This window comes from Epinephelus fuscoguttatus, linkage group LG6, assembly GCF_011397635.1.
Source record: "Epinephelus fuscoguttatus linkage group LG6, E.fuscoguttatus.final_Chr_v1".
Taxonomy (NCBI): domain Eukaryota; kingdom Metazoa; phylum Chordata; class Actinopteri; order Perciformes; family Serranidae; genus Epinephelus; species Epinephelus fuscoguttatus.
Window position 1 is genome coordinate 29,902,444 of NC_064757.1, and position 18,282 is coordinate 29,920,725.

At 41.4% G+C, this 18,282-nt stretch overlaps 1 protein-coding gene across 4 annotated transcripts; it reads right to left on the reverse strand.

Moving 5' to 3' along the window:
- Positions 1-614: 614 nt before the first annotated feature.
- Positions 615-16,618, reverse strand: lzts3b (leucine zipper, putative tumor suppressor family member 3b). 4 transcript variants are annotated; one of them, XM_049579845.1, is made up of 8 exons: positions 16,316-16,618; positions 10,294-11,131; positions 8,846-9,316; positions 8,592-8,759; positions 8,328-8,456; positions 7,789-7,980; positions 7,294-7,524; positions 615-3,747 (listed from the first exon to the last, which is right to left on the reverse strand). In XM_049579845.1, exons 2-8 carry the CDS (start codon positions 11,092-11,094, stop codon positions 2,662-2,664), a joined length of 3,078 nt encoding a protein of 1,025 aa, XP_049435802.1. In that variant the 5' UTR covers positions 11,095-11,131; positions 16,316-16,618; the 3' UTR covers positions 615-2,661. The 4 variants fall into 4 exon arrangements, with proteins under 4 accessions (XP_049435802.1, XP_049435800.1, XP_049435801.1 ...); XM_049579843.1 differs by having other exon boundaries at positions 10,294-11,256; XM_049579844.1 differs by having other exon boundaries at positions 16,274-16,618.
- Positions 16,619-18,282: the final 1,664 nt, after the last annotated feature.

Consider the following 18,282-nt stretch of genomic DNA (forward strand, 5'->3'; position numbering starts at 1 on the left):
CCAACAGCACATGAAGTGGTTAAAAAGATCTCTACCTAAACCAGCTGTACCTATATTAAAATACTGTTGAAATGTTAATGCATCAGTGCTAATAATTAAATGACATACTGTACTAGTACATTCTGTGTAATTTACTTTTGGTCCTTATTCTGCTGATAATACTAAAATACTTTTAAGATTTCCTATGCAGGACATTTACTTGTAATGGAGTACTTCTACAGTTTGATTGCTACTTCTAAGTCCAAGCTCTAAATGCCTCCTACACCAAAGTGTACAGTGCATTTTGTTTTAATACTTTTTAGAGGTCTGGTGGAGTAAAATAGAAGTAGTTAACAAGAAAATGTGATTGGACAACAGTCAGAAAAATAAGTCTGACTTTGTGGAGCAGAAATATGTTTTTTCCCCTCTTTAATCTTGTTAATCATGTCACAACCCCTGAGAATTATTCCTTTAGTGAGTCCTGAGCCCCAGGTTGAGAACCACTATTACAATATATATAATCTTGTATTCCAATATTTGGACGACTACAAATATTTCTATTGGTCAATCAAAGCATAAACTCCAGTAGACACAGAACAAATGATTTGCTCAGTGACAAAAAAAAAGTGCTGAATTATTCACATATCTTTATTGGTTCTGCTGAATTTTAACAAAGGGGTGGTTTTAATCAAGCCAGAACAGTACTAATAACATAAATGCAAACAATAAATTTGAAACATGTATAAAATCGGTAGCATTTTGTTCTCTAAACAATGCAATACTGTAACTACATTTATCACCTACATCAAAAGGAACATCATTTTTGGACAGGGTTGCTATGATTGCACCATCATGGTAGGCCAATAGGCTATCTACACAGTTAAAAAAAACACATAAAGGAAAGCTCAAATGGCACATATTTTCTCTGTCAGTTCACCATAATATAATAACAGTAATAAAGATGATAATACTATGTAATACCTTAGAGATAAGTTAATATTCTTGAGCAACATCTTTGTATGCTGGCATAAACAACACATATAAAAGCCATGATATTCACATCTGAGTCTACTGTACATCATAACTTGTGTGTAGGACACTACATAGTGCAGTTAGCCTGAATGCTCCCGTTGAAGAGGCAGACTTTCCATTTTTCAGTTTTTTTAACTTCCTTCTCCCCTGCTTTGCCTAAATGAACTATACAGAAGAAAGTAGAGTTTTCCAGGATATACAGACTCCCTCCGTTTGAATGTTCAGCCTCACTGCCCTTGTATCAAGCTTTGATGTACATCTTACTGTACTTAAAGCCCCCCCCAAATCCCTTTGCTCTTAATATATCTTCACTTGCTCTATTGCCACTAGTCCCTCTATCCTCAATCTCATAAGCTGAAGCTTTTCATATGTATACACACATGCACACACCCTCTCTCACACACTCTCCCTCACACACACACTCACATTTACAATCTATAACTATTATAAGTTTTCTTTCTAGTATATCATACATTCTATAAATTTTATTTTTTAACTTTGGGGACACTGACTGATTTCTCAGATTTCTTGGCTGTAAATGCACAAAGTGAACGACACAATTATCATAATAACCAAATTCAAATTGTGTGCTTCCTTTCACATTCTCCTTGCAGCTCAGTGAGAAGAAATTTGAGTCGGCAGAGCTGCGACAGCTCTCTAATGACCTCTAGTGTTTGTTTTTAGTCACTACAGTCGATCCACAATAAAGGCGAACCAGGTTCTCCCACGTCTTAAAACATATTCTCTATTCACTCGGGGTTGATTATCTGCTAAACATATCTATTTAATTCAATTTGTAGAAAATATAAACTCTGTTGGTCTTAGTGATGTGTTCAGATGGGTCATGCATGTCAGACCCTGTGCATGAAATGACTTGAAAACTGAATCAAGGATCAGCCTGTGTGACATTTGACGTCGATATCTGCTGGGCTTTAAATGAAATAGTCCAGCCATGTGTAATACTGGTTTGCTGATATTATAATTAAAGCACTGAAAATGATAACACACTCTTGATTTTTTTTTTTTTTAATCTATTCCCAGCATTTGTTATTCTCGTACACATGCTGGAGAGAATGGAGTAAGGCGCTCTCTGGCCAAAAATGCAAGTTAACATCACACACTCCGACCACTATTTCTACTTTTACATAACCAGTGACACAGACTTACAATGAATAAATACCGCATAATATTCTTGTTGACAATTTCTGACAATATCCCTGATTGTCTTGGTCCTTTTCTAGCATTGGGCATTAAATGACCCCTGTATTAGTGCTGTCATCTAAACATTGTCATTTAACATTTTGCTATTCTGCCATTCATCAGTGTGGCACACTTCTCACGAACACTGATCAGGTAGGATGTAGTAGTGTGCAACTAGTGAGAGAAAGGCTGTTTAGGAGGTTGTAAAATCATTGATAGATTGAATGAGGTTCAACTTCCTGTTCAGATGATCTGCTTTTTACTGATAATGTCAGAGTCGGCCTTTGTTGCTGTTTAGTGTCAATAGTTGCTTTGAAAAGTATGTCAGACTGAACTGATTTATTCTATTGTAGACTGAAATGTTTTTCAACTGTATGCTGAAGTAGTTTTGTGTGAGAGGCCTTGTCACTGTGAGCGTTTTGAACTGGACAGTTTGTCATGGAGCTGTCTCTATATCTCAGTGGACTCTATCCTCTCCAGGCGTGAGGGTCCTGCCCAGGGATTGGCCAGCTGGTGAAGAGAAGGAGGGCCCTTCTGGTCTTCACAAGGTGGGGAGATGGTCAGAGCGATGGGGCCAGGGAGAGAGGGTGGGGGCTGAGGAGACAAAGGTGAGAGGGCTGGTGGTGGAGGTGGAGAATTGGAGGAGGTGGGGGAGGTGGTGGTGGTTGTAGTAATAGTGGTGGTTGTGGACGTCGTGGTCGGTTTGGCTCCCAGCTGGCTCATACGTTTTTCTAAAGCTTGGTTCTTCTGCAGCGTTTCCACATAGCTGAGCTGCAGCTGTGCCTGGTATTTCAAAACCCGCTCCTTCTCGTCCTGCCAGGTGTGTCGCTCCTGGTCGAAGTTGAGGGCCTGACGTTCCCTTTGCTGCCGCTCCAGACGCAATGCAGCCTGCAGCTGCTCCAGTTGCCTGCGCAGCTCCCCTGCCTCATCCCAGTGACCCTCCTGGCCTCGCTGTTGCTGGTGGCCATCCTGACGCAGTTGCACCTCCTGGCAGAGTTGGGCCTCGTGACGTAGCTGGGCTTCTTGTCGCATTTGGGCCTCATGGCAGAGCTGGGCCTCCTGACGGAGCTGCACCTCTTGGCGCAGCTGTGCTTCTTGGCGAAGTTGGGCTTCATGGCGGAGGTGAGCGTCCTGACGAAGCTGGGCATCCTGGCGGAGTTGGGCCTCTGGTCGGATTTGGGAATCCTGACGCATTCGCATGTCCTGCTGCATGTGGGCATCTTGCCGCTGCTGCACGTCACGCCACTGAGCTTCTTCACGTTGCTGCCTCTCCTGTCTCTGAGCCTCCTGCCTTTGGGCTTTAGCTTCATCACTCTGAAGACTCAGCAGGGTGTCAGATGTGGGGGTGAGAGAGTTGGTTGAGGGCTCACTGGGGTTACGTGGGCAGTGGACAATTCCCCACGGTGGCAACAGTCCTGCAGCAGCTAAGTTCGGGCTCACAACAACTTCTGCTCCTCTGCTCACTTCACTCAGAGCCCGCTTTAAACTGAGCACCTCTGCCTCAAAAACACCCAGCTTCTCTCTGAGGATGGACACCTGTGGAAAGAAAAATATGAGATATCACAGGAAAATATAATTTAGTTCTTAATGAGGTATTTGATTTTCAATATATGTCAAGTCAATTCAAAGTCAGCATTCTTTAAGGTGCACAATCACACACAAGGTGCCTTCCAGTGATGCCCCACAAGGGGGGACCAGGGGTTCGACATTACTGTTTTAAGAGGCTGTGGTGCACTCTTTTTAAGCTTGTGTAAACATAGTGACAACATGTGAAACAAGACAACCTAAGGCACCCATTGGTAAATTTTGGTAAGGAAACAACTGGCATGACCATCTTAAAGTGGTCCCTTGAACTGTCACCTCAAGATATCTGAATGAACATGGGTTCTATGGGTACCCATGAGTCTTCTCTAATCTTGAGGCTTGTTCCCAGTAAATGTTTTGTTCTTTACAATCAATGTACTCCTTCAAATTAAAGGTGTATATTTGTCTTTTGAAGGAAAAGGACAACCAGCCTGTTTGAGGAACAACACACACAGATACGTAACATATTAAAATAGGATTGTTGTGTAACTCCAAATGTTAACTGTATCTGTATTATACACATCAGATAATTAGTAGCATTAACTGTAAAATGAGAAACCAAAGTAAAGTAGTATGCAATTCCTTAACTCCCATACTGATATAGTTTTAACTAGCCTATATACTTAAACAGCATACACGAAGGCCTGAAATTTGGTTATGGTTTTTAGTTTTAATCTGCCACCAAGATTTTCAGGAGCCCCATCTGGCCAGCCCTACAAAAAAATTGTCATGTCTCCTACACTAAAATAGAATAAAAGATCAAAAGAGCAGCACACAAAAAAATAACAAGCATAAATAGTGTTCATAGTTATAGACATAAACAGAGATAACGTGCAAAAACATTAAACAAATATGCATCCAGCCATGCTTGTTGTACATGCATGCATGAATGCAAGCATGCACATGTGTATGCTTTACAGATGCACACTTAAAATAGGATTGTATGGCTGATAGCTGCAGTGATGGATGATTGTACTATCATTTGTTGAACTGGTCAGTTTTATCTGGTTAGTCTATAGTACACACAGAAAAAGTAGTGGGCGCTACTGGATAGCGGGATGACAACCCACTTAGTCCAGGCAATTAGCGTATCAAAGCTGTTGTCTGACATCATTTTATAATAAAGTATTGTATTTAAACATGCTTATGAACTTAAATCTGTAATGTTTTTTGATTAATGTTGCTTGATTGATGAGTGTTGTTATGGTGAATCATGGATACTTTTTCTGTAACACAAGAGCTTGAGAAAAAATCATAAACTGTGTCTAAAAAGAGATAATATTGCTCTTAAATGTTCTGCATCTTTAGTATAAGAGCACACATCACATATACATATCATATGTGTGTGATCTGCTTATGAGCTCACGCAGCACAAAGGGAAAAATTGCTGCAGCTGTAATGTATAATGTTGCCCAATCCTCAATTTGTCCGAGTCTCCTCGCCAAGTTTCTGGAATCCCTTCGAAGGATTTTGAGGATTTAAACACTCAACAATCTAGATTTAGTGGTAAACATCCCAATCCTGCAATCTTGCTTGTTGTAAACGGTATTTTGACTGCTTTGGATAGTAATCAACATTGCATTGCTCTTTTTTTAGACCCCTCTAAAGCCTTTGATAAAGTAGACCATTCCCTGCAACCACACAAGATTTTCAACTTAGGCCTGGGATAATGTGAGCCTTACATCCCACAGCTTGTGGTATGTTTCATGCATTTTGGGATAATATGTGACCATCATTTTTAAACATAGCTGATGGAGATTCTGGTCAGCATGTATAGTAAGAATAATGTCCATACTACTAATGTACTTTACTAATATAAATACTACTAATATGCAAAATGCAATAGATGAGATTTTCCAACCAGACACTGAAACAAACTATTTGGCTTTAAATTCATTTTATAACCCTCACTGTATTATTAGAAAAGGCATCAAATTTGTCTGACTGGTGACCAAAGCACATATAAGTGAATATATCTTGGCCTCCAAAAAAAAAAAAAAAAAAAAGACAATCCTTGATGCTCTTCATGATGACATGATAATAAGACTGTGATGGTCAAAGCCACACATGGTGACGTTTTTCCAATCTACACTCTTTAAACACATTTATAGTCAACTCAATTTTGTTATCTACACAGGTTATTTTCATTTATGGTCACCCATACCTGAACAATTTACATCACACAGTTGGTTTGATTTAGAATCTGTTTATTTGCTTTTAACCTTACATTGTTTAATTTAAGTGTACATTCTAGCACTGTAGGGTTATACAGGCATATTGTTTGATATTAATCATTTGTTTCTTTGTCTTTGAGTTACCATGATGGTTTTGGGGAGGGAGGTCCCTTCCTGGTGCGGCAAAAGGTTTTGGTTTGGGTTTTGGGTTTAGTTTGTTTCTCTTTGAGTTTAGTTGCAGTTGCCGTCCATTTTGGTTACCCCTTGTGTATTATTTGGTTTGGCCAAGCCACCATATATGCTCCCTCGTGTGCCATTTGGACAAGTCAGTTTGTTCTGTTAACACCTTGTTTAGTTATTATATTGAGTATAGTTATGTTATGTTGACCTCTTTTATGGGCCTAGTCGCTCATTTCTTGGTTTGTAATTTTTCATGTATTTTTTGGGGGGTAAATAAAAATCCATGATTTTGTCAACAACTCCTGTATCCTTGTTGCCTCACTGCCTGGTCCTTGACACTGACTTACTCTCAAAATATTAATGCTGATGAATTAACCTACTTAGTTATCTTGACCAAAATGGAGTGAATCAAAGCTTCACAATACAATCTATGCACATAATATTGGAACAAAATCCTACAGTATTTCTCTGTCTCCAATTTTCAGTCCTTGGTTGCTGCAAACACATGTTTTCAGATGCTGGGCTGGCACTGATTTCTGTTCACTTATAAACTCCTATACACAAGATACCATCATATCTTAGATCTTACAGTGAAAGGGTTTTATCAGAGACACTTAAAGAAGTATTTCACTGCTGGAAAGATGGTCTTTTCATAAGACTGGGCTGTCTAGGCTGTGTTTAGGCTGCTGGACTGTCTGTCAGTCACAGGTTATGTTAACCTTTGCACAATTTGCATTTGTATTTATTTAGATTTCACCTTCTGTTTGCATTATTATATTTCCCAGCATCCCTTATTCCTATTATATCATATTCCTATTCCCAATCTGTAGTTAGAGCAGCAGCCCTAGAGCCAGTGAAAATTGAGCTGATTAAAAAATGGCAAAGTATCCCTTTTAACATGGTTTTAAGTGGTCTGTATACTGAATTATGGGATACCAGGAAGCCCTATGTTTTGGTTACAATGCCAATTCAGAAATCTGATGAATAACCTTACTAATAGTAAATTATTTTTATTACATTTGGAGAGTTTAAATGGATTTTTATGTTTTGTAAACGATCCATCTGTTTGTGTTTTACTGTTATTTATAACCCTCAGTGTTAAACCCTGCTGTGTGTTAATTAACGTGTAATTGGAAAAACCCACCTCTGACAGAGTCCTCCTCAGCTCTCCCTCACACTTCTCCAGCTCCAGACTCTTGGTGCTGTAGGAGTCCTTCAGGCCCAGCATGGCCTCCTCCCGCTCCCTCAGCTGGGCATTGAGCTCCTTCAGCTGGCCTCTCAGGGCCACCATCTCTCCAGCTCGCTGGGTCACTTCAGCCTGACTCTCCCTCAGCTGCTGCTTCAGCAGGGAGATCTCTCCTGCCTTCTGGCACACCTGCCACATGAAGAATGAGTGAATAAGTGAGTGGTATATCTTTTTTTATAGTAGTGTCTTTAGTAAATATGCTCCCTATCCCATTGCATACAAGTGGGCTGCTTGAGCACACAGACTCACAGTCATAGGCAGCTTCACACACACACACACACACAGACACACACCCTTATACTCAGTGCTCCACTGCTCAGTCTACCATGATGTAACCCTGATAACATTTTACTGAACTAGTCAAGCGCACCAACTCATATACTCATATCTCACCTCCCACTTGGTCTCCTCCAGACGAGGCAAGATGTCAGCCTGCTCCTTCCTGTAATCCAGACACTTTCTCTCCAGCTCCTCTCTCTGGGCCAACAGAGCCGCCATCTCCTCCTGGAGCCTCCTCTTGTCCTGGGACAGACGGCTTATCTGGGCCTGCAGGGCAGTCTGGGAGCGCTGAGCACGACGGGTAACCTGCAGAAAAAAATGGACAAATACAGTGTATCCATCTGTATGTGGATCATATATATACAGATCCTGCAATGGCAAAATTTAGACTTGTTTAATGTTGTATACCTGGGGATGATTCGGTCTAAATGCCTTTTAGATAGTGTTGTTAATGAATGAATGTAAACCCACTATGAGTGTCTCAAAAGCATAAATTTTTTTCTCTGTGTATATTCATGTGTTGCTCTTCAGCGCTGCTTCTTCAACAAGGACATCCTGTTGTTACATTTGGACTCAAGATGCTTGTAAAGAAAAATAATGTGCATCGACATCCGGCGGATGTTTAGCTGGATCATAATAAGCAGTGAGGTCACCTGCTGCAGGCGCGAGGCATAGTTTTGTCTCAGCTCGTCCATCTGTCGCTCCCAGACACGTTGTTTCTCCTCAAACACCTGAATGATCGCTGCCTCACTTTGGTCCAGGTTTCTGCGCATATGCTGCACCTGGTAGAAAAGAAAAGGCCAAGGAGCAGCTGGTTAGTGTGAGTAGTAAAGGTGGATTAAAATCCAACTTGGATGACAAAATGTGAGATCAAATCAAATAAACTGCTCATCAAACATTTCTGAATGGCCTCTGACCTCTTGCTCTTTCTCCCATAAGCGGTCCTCCAAGTCCTGGATGATGTCATCGGAGGAGGGGGAAGGGCGTAGAGGTGCTGGGGCATCACTCAGGTGGCTCAGCCTCTGATAGGACGAGGAGCTCTTTCCTGAGGAGGACCGGCCACTGTCTGAGGCACTAAGACCGTTCTGGAGGAGAGAACCACATCAAGATACATTAAAGACGATGTTGAGAGCGAGGTAGCAGACTAAGTGAGAATGGATGAAGGCCTCACCTGGTAACCAGGCTTTTCCAGCTTGTCCAGACCTGCAGTTGCCCCAACCATGCCCAATCTGTTGATGTGGCTGGTGGAAGCACTGAGAGGCCCCAGGACTGCTGGGGGCCCGCAACCGGACCCTGAGCCTGTATAGGTGGGCAGGCTGGTCAGGGAGTTCCTCCCTGAGTCAGACATCCCTCCCTGAACCACTTCATTACCATTTCCCCCGCCCTCACTTCTGCTGACCCTCACTGGGCTGTCCTGGTCCAGGAGCAGGGCCTCTGGGACCTCTCCTGATTCTCCTCCTGCTCCGTCCCTGCCTCTCCTGCCTCCTCTGCTCTCACTGAACCCTTCACTCCTTGCCTCAGTCTTGCCCTCGCTCCCAGCCCCTCCTGCCTGCCCCACCAGGTTCTGCATGGAGTGGAAGCTCTTGGGAACCACCGGCTTGAAGGCAGAGGGACGAACAAGGCCTGAGTTGTTCTGCATCGCCTACGAGAGAGATGGAGGAAGGAGGGGAAGACAGTAAGAGAAATAAGAGATACACAAATGCAGCTCAGAGACAAAAGTACACTGTGGTAAAAGATTCAATGATAAAATTCAGTGCTGTGGTGTGTTGAGCATGATAACACAATATGGAACATGCATCATACATATTATGATATATGTGGAACTGCTGTAGATGCACTTGGTTTATTTTTTGAGGCACTTTTTGAGGCCAGATAGCATAAATCATGACTTTACAGGTAGGGTTTTAGATTATTTTCAACACCTATCTTGCCTGGGTCCAGACCTTTGAATCCTCCTGCTCCACCAAGTTGACTTATTCGTCTGGCACCATGACATGAACATTTCTCGGTTAAAAAGCAATCGATCAATGAGTGCCGTGGGGGGACCTACAATAAGCCAATCAGCACCAAACTGCTGTTTTTAAGTTGTTGTCAAGCTGAAACCAAATGAGGAGTAATAACAACAATGGCAAACGCTATAGACGAGACAGACTCTGCTACTGAAGCTGTTCTAAATCGTCAGGTCTTCTCAATATCGCCTGACATCGTAGTTTGTTTTAACTTTGCTCTGCTCTGCTCTTAAAACGCCAGCAAAGCCAGTATGTTGGCATGGTTACACATCAGCATCAGCTTCAAATGGCGTTAGATTTGTTGGTTTCTAGTGATTGATTAGGAAGAAGTGAATCCCCCTCAACTATGGAAATCTGTCAGAATGGATGTAATATCAGACTGAAGATGGAAATGGAGTGTAAGTTGACAATTCTGTCTGATATCTGGCAAATAAACTATAACAAGATGTCCATAAAATGTCATTGGTGGCTATAATAATTCCTCTTATCCATACTGGCTCTAAGATGATCACTTTAGTTCTCGTTCAGCCAAAGCTAATATATGATTTCAGCAGTTTTACGTCGACGATGGACCCCAGGTTTGGAACCACTGTCCTAAATCTTAAAGTACCTGCTCCAGTTTTCCCGACACTGGCAGGATCTTGGGCGGGTTGTGGTTCGGAGGGTTATGGCTGCCTGGATTGTTCTCACTGTCACCTCTGGCGGCTGCCATCTCTCTGTGCTGGTGTTGGCTCATGCCAACGCTGTTCTTCTCGTTTGCTCCTCGGCCCACAATGTTCCCACAAACATCCAAACCTGCAGCCTGCATCTCCCTCTCTCTCTCCCTCTCCATCCTCTCGTTCTCCAGCCTCTCTCGTTCCCTCTCCCTCTCCCTTTCTCTCTCTCGCTCCCTCTCCCTTTCTATCTTCTCCCTCTCGATCCTCTCTCTTTCCCTCTCCCTGGCTCTCTCCCTCTCCCGCTCCCTCTCCCGCTCCAGCCTCTCCCTCTCCACTCGTTCCCGCTCCCTCTCCCGGTTCCTCTCCCTCTCTCGCTCCCTCTCTAACCTTTCTCTGTCCCAGTCTCGGTCCCGGTCCCTGTCTCTACCCCTCTCACGCTGCCTCTCCCTCTCCCTCTCCCACTCCCTCTCCCGCCTGCCTGCTCCATTGCCACACTCCAACTGGTTGTTGTTGGACGGGGCCGTCATGGTACATTCAGTGTTGGTGGAGGAGGCTGTTTCGGTGGGCCGGTCAGTCCCAGTACAGGTCCCAGTCCCAATACTAACACTCCCACGTTCATCGCTAGAAGCCGTCCCGTCTGATATAGTCGCCGGAGGGCGGGGCAGACGCTCTGCGCTGCAGCTGCGGTCGGCAGGGCAACGGCGAGAGAGAGGAGGTGCTCGTGGCAGGGTGGTCCTCGTGCCCACAGACTTCATGGCAAACTCCTGCTCTCCTGCCACCCCACTGCCAACACTGCCCATAGTGGGGGTCAAAGGTCAGGGATTAGAGGTTAGGAGTCAGGTTTGGGGAGGGTCACAGATACATTTGGAAGTAGTGTGGGTCATCACAACCTAATGCAGGTAGTGGGGGCACACACACTAGAGGAACACAGAAAAACGAAAGGAGTTATACAATATCGTAATTGCATAATAACTAGTTATACAATAATAGCTAATGCAGAATAGACTCCAACCCACATACAGGGGCAGCGTGGTCCTCCCACCATGATAAAAATGAAACAGGTCTGACAGGAAAGTTTGGACAAATATCTGTATCGTTAGTGTATGAATAAGAGTCAAAATAAAACCTGTCCTCCAGTTTAATGATAAAATCAACAGTGTTACTTTCTGTTTATGGGGTACACTTTGTAGATAAGAGTGAGGACACTCAGAGTTACTTTTGGCTGTTTTGTTAAGTGCATAAGTGAAGGGATGTGGGGCAAAGAGATCACTCAAACTAATACAGTGCAAAACAGAAATTACACCACATTTTGTGTCCATTAGCTGCATTAATCTGGAGGAAGGTATTTGTCTGTTTGCATTTTGTGGACATAAATACAGGAACACCTGTGTACAACAGGTTTACAGTTTTTCTCATTTGCTTTGGCTCAATCTTAAATGATTTTTTTGTTCAAAACAATAAGTTCAAATCTCTGCACAATTAGTTTGTTGTTCACAACAGTTTTGAATTTCTCATGTATGCAAGCAAATTGCATGTGTTTTGGCATATGTGTGCAAAAGAGTAATTATAACTGTCTTCAGTTTGCGCAATAACCACTTGCACTTGCCGATCAGAGCTGATACTCAATAATATTGTCATACTCTTCACAACTTCTTAACATTCTCCCATCATTTGAGCCATCACATGCAAAATGATTCATTCAATTATCAAAATCTGGCAAACATACATGCATATTCCATAAATATGGACTGACATGGAATGACTGTGATGTTTGCTAAAAAGGCAATTTACCTGCCAGGTGACAGTGATAAATCTTAATCTGGTCACTGTATGTAACTTAACATGAAAGATCAAAGGTGAATTTTTAGTGTACAGTAAATTTAATAAACTGCTACACAAATAAATTAACCGCAAACATACAAATGTGCATATCCCTTTTTCTGTGTACTATAGCACTGTACAGTACTGACTTTTCCAAGTAAACTTTTACCCACTCTTGAAATCAGAATCTACAAAGCTCAGTGTGATACACAACAGCATTCAGATAGGCAAACTAACATTCTTGTATATTACAGTAAGCAGTCACAGTCAACAAAACGTAGAACAAAACAGAGATTTATATATAAAAAACATTTCCAGAGTTGACTGCCATGGTACTGCTAACACGATCGCAGGTTTTCAATTTGGTGGAACTGGCCCTCAATCTGACAGAACTGCTAGGTTTTTCAGCATGGATGAAATGTTTGGGTTGAGTTACTTCCTTGTGCAGACATGCAAAACAGTTGTGATGTCCCATGAACCAGTTGTGACAATGCACTTACAGTTTAGAGAATGTTAAGGTTGTTTCAAAAAATGAGCCAAAGCGACTGAGAAAGCTGTGATACAATAGAAAACAACAGCCCTGCAGTAAATCACGTCTTTGTGAAGTTAATAATGCTCAGTTTTCATTCGATCTGTATCAGATAGATCTTGCTTTGCTTCCTCATTGTATAAGGATCCACAGATCTTTCCGCATTAAGATATTTTTCACCCTATTAAAGATAATTTAAAGATATACTATTCAGGATTTTCCTAAAAAGACAATGTATGGAATCATATTGAAGGAATCCCTCTCACATGTCCTTAATGACAAGTGTGTGGTGGTGTATTTTTTTGTAGAGACTCTGCCCTCCGCCTGTGTTTTCTTATTTTCTTCTTATTTTCTGTGTTAGGGATGTTTATGGGCGTGTACCCCCACAGTGCTCAAGTGAGGTCAGGGCTTTATAAAAGGTAGTGACCAGGTGCCAGACTTTAAGCATCAGGCACCAAAAACGCAAATATAATAAGGTAAAACACCAAATGAGAGTGAATCTGGGGTTCCTCTTTACTGTCATTTTCAATGGCAAGCGTGTTTACAAACAGCAACAGGCAATCCTGCATAGTATACCTTTAACAGGTAAACCATATGGGCTTTTCACATTTAATAAAGGCAACAAAATACGGACTTGACTGTAAAGCGTTGCTATTTCACCAAACAAGAAACTATTTAATGATGTACGTATATGTTGTACTGGCCATACGACAAATATGTATATTCATTTTGGTTGCCAGAAAATGTGTATTATCCCACTTTTGAGATCAATTACACACCAGAGGTTGCACTCCCTGTTTTAACAGCTATCGCGAATCCAAATAGACATATTTAGGATGTGGTTTTAGGATAGAGGTGTGTAAAAAGTACTTTCAACTCTAATTGCAGATACAGATCATATAAAATCAAAATCAGGTTCATACGCAATTCATGTAAAACTAGTTAAAGTCACAATATATCAAGCTGATAAAAGTATGTTTATGGCTGTTAAGAGGTCTATTTAATTCTATGATAACTTTTTAAGCTGTAGTCATTGGTGGCGTATTAGACTGCTTAACAAAACAACTGGAATACTTTACATTAAAGTACAGTACAACCCAACACAAAAATACCACAAACTACAGCCCGAAAGCTTTGTCAACACTTTTCTAGAACAGTCTCAATATCAACATCTATACACTGTAAATCCATAAAGATCTGCTGCAGTGCTGTTGTATTGGTTTGCACGAGGCTGTAGTGTACAGGTATTCCTATTGATGGGTCCATCCCCTGAGTATACCCTCAGTGCCAATTTATTAGGTACCCCTAGCTAAAAATAATGCAATCTAGTACAACAATCCTGCAATGAATCCTACCTTCATTAATGTTATAATGTTAAGTTTCTTTTGTTTAAAATGTTTTGGAGAGGTGTTGATTCAATGTCACAGATGTAGTCTGTAGTGCTGTTGCATTGTACTATGTTGTATTGCATCCTGTATCAAAATGTGACATGGCACCGTTACTATTATACTGGCAGTTGATAAAATAATCCATGAAGAATATTCTTGAGCAAATTCATGTTTAATCAAATAAGCACAAGCTAAGTGACAGTTTAGGTACACTGGTTTGTTTCGTGGGATCAGGGCAAACTGTTTTGAGGGAATGTGAGTCTGGGCCCTTATCTGGCCTTGGTTACATTCATTGCAGGGCTGTTGTGTTAGACTTTTTTGCTCGCATTTTCACTGGTTTAATCAAAGATCTAAGACTTTTTTTTTATCCATTCAATAGATTTATGTCTCTCAAATTTTGGTCGCAAATTTACTGTCTTGGTGTGCACTCATCCTTTTCTAGGATAATCCATCCACCTGACAGGTGTGGCTGATTAAACAGCATCATTACTAGCCAGGTGTGCCTTGGGATGGTCAAAATAAATGGCCGCTCTAAAACGTGCAGTTTGATCACACAACAAAACGCCACAGATGTAACAAGTTTTAACGGAGCGTCCCACTGGCACGGTGACTACAGGAATGTTCACCAGAGCTGCTGCCCGTGAACTGAATGTTCATTTCACTACCATAAACCGTCTCCAATGTTGTGTCTGAGAATTTGGCAGTACATCCAACCGGCCTTACAACCCCAGACCATGTGTAACCACACCAGCTCAGGACCTCCACATCAGCCGTCCTCACCTGCAAGATCTTCTGAGACCAACCACCTGGACACCTGATGCAACAACTGGTTTACCCAACTAAGAGCTTTCTGTCCAAACTGTACAAACCGTCACAGGGAAGCTCATCTGCATGCTCGTCTTCCTCACCAGGATCTTGACCTTACTGTTGTTTGTCATTGTAACCAACATTTCTAACATTCCTACAGTCAGTGTGCCAACGTCACGCTCCCTCAAAACTTGTGTTGAGCGATCAAACTGCACATTTTAGAGCGGCCTTCTATTGTGACCATCCCAAGGCACACCTGGGTAATAATGATGCTGTTTAATCTGCATTTTGATGTGCCACACCTGTCTTGAAGGAGGAGAAGTGCTCACTGTCACAGATTTTAACAAATTTACAACCAAAATTCAAGAGAAATATACCTACTGAGTGCATAAAAAGTCCTAGATCTTTTACTTAAACCTGTGAAAATGGGAGCAAGAACAAAAGTACTGCATTTAAATTCTTTTTCGGAGTATTTTTTTTAGCTTGGTGTACCTAATAAATTGGCCACTCAGTGCACATTCAGAGGCTGTTGTTTGCAGTGTAGTTGAACCGTATCGCATTATACCGAGAGGTGTTTCTAGTATTCTGTCAAGTGTCCCATTTATATCAGCAAGAGCAGACTAAATATTAGAAACACCTCTCAGAGGGGTGCAGGATGCTGACCATGTAACGGCAACATCCATCTATTTGAGTCTGGCACATCATCTACAACTCTCTAGCCAGTCAGGGTCTCCAAAAGTCTAAAAATATGCCCCAAAATACTGAGACATCTCTAAGTGTAAGGCAAAACAACATCAACACAAACTGCAGCCTCTAAAATCAACTTCACGAAGGTGGTATTTACTGCAGGATTGTTGTAGGTGTACCTAATAAACTGGCTGTGCTGTATATAGGCTATTATGTTTATATGGCTGTAGTCTGTAGCCATCAACAGCGTTAGGTATTGAAGAGCTCCCTCACATATGAACATGCACATCACCAAAATCGTATAGTAGCATAACAGATAGATAGATAGATAGATAGATAGATAGATAGATAGATAGAGACGCAGTCATGCCAGTGCACCTCCCTTCTCAGCCCATTTACTAGAGGTTTACTTCCACTTGGGTGAATAGTAGTAGTAGTAAAATACACTGCCTATCTATGTGCTGCTCTGCCTCAATCCCCTCCCCTCACGACTCCCCCTCTCTCCCTTTTTCTCTGCATCCCTGGGCGGCAAGGGCGGCTTTAGCAGCATCCGCATCAAGCCCTGAATCGACTGCGCTCCCAAACAATTACTCGCTAGGCCCCGTGACGGGAAACAAACGCACGACCCTCGCTGAATCAAAAAATACATCCAGATTAAAATGCACAGCGTCATTGACATTGACGACAGCGGCTTTGATTTACCGATTGTAGCATCCTGGCGGTCCATCATCAAAGGCTACTCACTATTTTGCAGCTCCGCGGGTTTGTAAGATGGCAGCCTCAATAAACAATATTGTCACAAGACAGCAACGTCAGTCCTGGTCGGCCGGGCTCTGAATTATCCTGCGATGTTACCGTGGGTCGGTTATATTAGGGATGCTGTCTTCGACCGCTGTCAGCGTCGGATGCTGATGATGGAGTCGGTCGGTTGATACGCGCATCAGCTGAGAGACACACACCCACCTCTGGTCCCGCCCCTCCGGCTGCATGAGACAAACGCCCCCTTTTGGCATCCATCCAGTGCTCTCCCTCGGGAAAAGCCTACAGAGTCATATACAGTCCCCTGGATGGATGCATGGACGAATTGATGGATGGATGCATGGATGGATGTGGATGAGACGTTGAATGGAAAAAGTAGGGCTAGCCCTCTGGATGCATCACCAGACATATGCTTGTAAGAGTTAATATCTTTTAGCCTGCAGCATGTAACTAATAAAGTAATTATTATTTTTTCTATTAATATCATTATCATTGTTATCAGTAGTACTATTAGGCATATTAGCAATAGTATTAGTACTAGTAGTAGGCTATAATGATAATATTTATTTGTTTCAGTGGCCGTGCTCCAGTTTACATTTTTTTTAACAGTTTGAGTCTTTCTTAGCATCTTCACCAGCTTCACCAGTGGAGGTTGAGGTATTCAGATCTTTTACTTGAGGTAATATCACACTGTGTACATACTATGTTACAATTAGGAGCCCTGCATCAGATCTTTTACTTGAGTAAAAGTACTAATATTACACAGTAAAAATACTACATTACAGTTACCAAGTCCTGCATTAGAATTGTTAAAGTAAGAAATGTATTGAAAGTAAAAGCACTCAGTTCAGAAAATGACCCCTGTGACTGTTATACTATATGTATATGTACTGTAAATAATATATTGATATAATACAAAGATATAATATATGTAATAAATAGATATAGTATATATACTAAATACTATATTATTATTACATTAGGCTTTGGAACAGCTTCCCACTGAGCATCAAATCAACTGACTTTGTTCACATCTTTAAATCTCATCTGAAAAGGTACTGTTACAGTTGATAGACTTATTGGGAGTGTATGTATTTGCAGCAATGTGTATATGTATGCATGCAGGTATATATGAGTATGAGTGCTTTCAGCTTGAAAAGTCCTCCACAAATAAAGTTATTATTATTATTATTAATTATGCATTCATGTAAAAGCAGGATTTTCCTAGTTGGTTGTGGTGGAGCTGATTTTGTAACTGTTTTTTACAGGACTACAACAAGTTCTTATTTTCATCATGGATTCATCTGCTGATTATTTTTTCCAGTAATTGACTGATTGTTTGGTTTGCAAAAACTGTGAAAACAAAACCATTACCCAGAGCCCAGAGTGACATCCTCACAATGTTTGATTTGTCCAATGAACAGACCAAACATCAAAATGACTTGAAATTGATAAAAAAAAAAAAAAAACTGAAAGAAAAAGCAATACATTTTCACATTTGTAAAGCTGGAACCTTGAAATGTTTTTGCGTGAAAAATGACTTAAACCATAATCAGAATATTTGCTGAGTAATTTCCTCAAATGATAATCGACTAATCGTTTCAGCTGTACATGTGCATACTGTTGGGTAGTTTGATTCATAACGAATCATCATACTTTATAAGCTCTTCATATATGCAAAAATATTTATTTGTAAAGTAACTTAAGTGGTCAAATTATTGTAGGGAATAGGGATAGGGAATAGGGAAAAACAGAGAATGGCACAAAAAGAAAAGACTCAAGTAAAGTTCAAGTACCTCAAATGTGTACTTAAGGATAGTAATTAAGTAAATGTACTTTGTTACGTTTCACCTCTGATATCTACTTAAAGGTGCACCCCAGCATTTTAATCCTGTACTTCCATAAAGTTAGGCAACTTGTGAGCTGACAGATTTTTTTAAAAACAATGCTGC